At 53.4% G+C, this 2,477-nt stretch overlaps 1 protein-coding gene across 1 annotated transcript; it reads right to left on the bottom strand.

The window, feature by feature from the left end:
• Positions 1-499: 499 nt before the first annotated feature.
• Positions 500-1,844, bottom strand: CAOG_06165 (hypothetical protein; the record flags this gene model as incomplete). Its single annotated transcript, XM_004345705.2, has 1 exon — positions 500-1,844. The coding sequence occupies one exon, from the start codon at positions 1,842-1,844 to the stop codon at positions 510-512; it is 1,335 nt and encodes a 444-aa protein (XP_004345755.1). The 3' UTR covers positions 500-509.
• Positions 1,845-2,477: the final 633 nt, after the last annotated feature.

Genomic DNA, 2,477 nt, shown 5'->3' with positions numbered 1-2,477 from the left:
TGGTGCCCAGTGACATTTACCCGACGTTTCCGCGCCGGACACACCTTGGCGTGGATGGCCGTGTGCTCGAGACACGGCCAGCTGAGGTTGACGCAGCTCAGCAGTTTGCCCTGTGCATTGATATCGATATGTTGTAAAAAGTTGGACGAGATCATGCTTCGTGGCTGTCAGCAAAACCTAAATGCAAGCAAAAGTTGTAAAGGACAGATCTCCGATACTCTACCCCTCGATGCGCTGGGGCAATCGTTGTCGTAAAGTCATTCTTGAATGTCACATTGCCACCAAGAGTGGATCTACAATATAGTACAACTTGCTTTGGAGAGCCGCAACCCAGTAGCCGCAACCCAGTATAACGTACATTAGTTAAAGCAACAATTTCACAAGAGCAACAGCATGCATTCGTTCATTCTGGTCAGAACGACTTCAAGAGACAACCCACTACATGTAACACACACATACATACACACACACACACACACACACACACACACACACACACACACACACAACTACTTGGAACTTGGAGGGGCCGCCCAAGCAACACTGTCGCCTCCAACAAAGCCCATGGAGGACTGGCTTTGCCGAGTCGTAAGGGCGTGCTGTGTGCTGCCGCGCCGCGACGTGCGATTGTTGTGCGATCGGCCGGTGGATTCGGAAACTTCCTCCTCGCCAATAGAGTCCTCGAGGCTCTCGGGGTCGCGAGTCTGGTGGGTGGCGCCGCTTGGGTTGGTTGCGCTGGCGTGTCCGGGACCAGCTGCCGTCGAAGCACCATGATCACCCTTCGAACGCGTCACTCGGTAAAACCAGAATACTGCGGCGCACACCAGCAGATGGAGAATGTCGAAAAGGTGCTCGACGAGAATATCTCCAGCCGTTGGCAGCGGAATGACGTTCGGCGGATCCACGCTCCACTTGTTCGAGAGCCAGTTGAAAATACTGTACGCCGTCATCAGGAGAGCAATAATCTCAAGGATGATGACAAGAATGTTCATGCGCTGGATGCGACGCACAGCAAGCCGCCTGCGCTTGCTGGCCACGCGCGAATAGTCGGTTCCTGTCTCCTGGTGCGTGGTGCCGCTCTTGCCCGTAGCCGTCGTCATCGTCGTCGTGCCACCTTCCGTGCTGCCGGCGACGACAGAGGTGGCATTGGTGGTCGACTTGGCATCGGTTGACGGCGCATGATTGGCAGTATTGGAGCCGGCAGTCGAAATGTCGCCGTATCGGCGCTGGGCTTCAACAAGCACGCGATGGATGATGGTCGCAAAGTAGGAGCCACCTCCGACCCAGACTGCAAACAGCACTAGACTCAGGCCATAGTGGGTCACCTTTCCAATCCAGATGGGCTCAATCACAAACTCAATCATGGTCGCGAACGGTTGCGACACCCATGCGTACACGACGCTGGCCACGTAGACATGCTTGACAATCCTGGCCAGCTTTGATCGGCGACTCACGACAGCACGGCAGACGAAAACGGCCCAAGAGTGGACGACCAGCAGCCAGCAGTTGAGCGCCGCGCTCGTTCCGAGGTCGTACAGGAGCATTGCAACCCAGAGCGGGTAGACGTCGCGCCAGCCGTTGGCATCGACTTGGCGAATGGCGCCGATGAGACAGCAGAATGTCGCGCAGTATGTCATTGCGTTTTCAATCGCGAGGCAAAAGCCAGTTTTTTTGGTCAGTCGGTAGGAGCCGATCAGACCGATCACGGTCATGAGCACAAACACGGTTGCCAGCGTGGCCTGCACCGCGACAAACGACCCTCCCAACGAGTCTGCAAACGTTTCTGTGCAGTTTGGCCCTGTCATCGGGAAGCTGCAGTTTTCGTTTGGCGGGTGATCGGACATTGTGCTTGTGTGTGTGTGAGTTTGGCCTTCTTGTCGAGTGCAGTGGTTTGTTCTTGAGCTAGAAACAAGCGTTATTGTTGTTGTTGTTGTTATTGTTGTTGTTGTTGTTGTGGTTGTTGTTGTTGCGGGAAATATTTGTGTCGTGTGGCACTGCAGCAAACAAAGCGACCGAAAACCACAGAGAAACAAAAAAACAACAATGTGGGAGTTGAGTCGCGCCACAAACAACAAAGCACAATGAGACAAAACAAATCGACATGTGCCGCAGCCCAACGCTGAGGTGGAGATCAGCACAAACAGCAATCTCAATCGTAATTGCATGACAACAGTTGCCCACCGTCGCGTGTGTGTGTCGCTCTATCGGAAGTGTCGGAAGCGGCGAAAGCAGAGGCGTGGCGCAGTTTTTTCCCTCTTCTTTTTTTTTTTTTTTTTTTTTTTTTTTTTTTGGAGTGGATTGTGATTTTCGACTTTGTCGACTTTTGTCCTCTTGACTTTTCGACTGATGCATGAGCACGCCTTCATCCCCGCTCTTCTCCCTGGTTGCGCACGCGCTGTGGCCGAATCGCAATGATCGGACACAACCAGCAACAACAAAGGACAAAACGAGCAACCGCTCTTCTGAACAGTGGCCGT

The sequence above is a fragment of the Capsaspora owczarzaki genome (assembly GCF_000151315.2).
Source record: "Capsaspora owczarzaki ATCC 30864 unplaced genomic scaffold supercont2.10, whole genome shotgun sequence".
Taxonomy (NCBI): Eukaryota; class Filasterea; order Ministeriida; family Capsasporidae; genus Capsaspora; species Capsaspora owczarzaki.
Note: the sequence above shows the minus strand (reverse complement) of the source record. Positions and strands in the feature narration are given on the sequence as shown.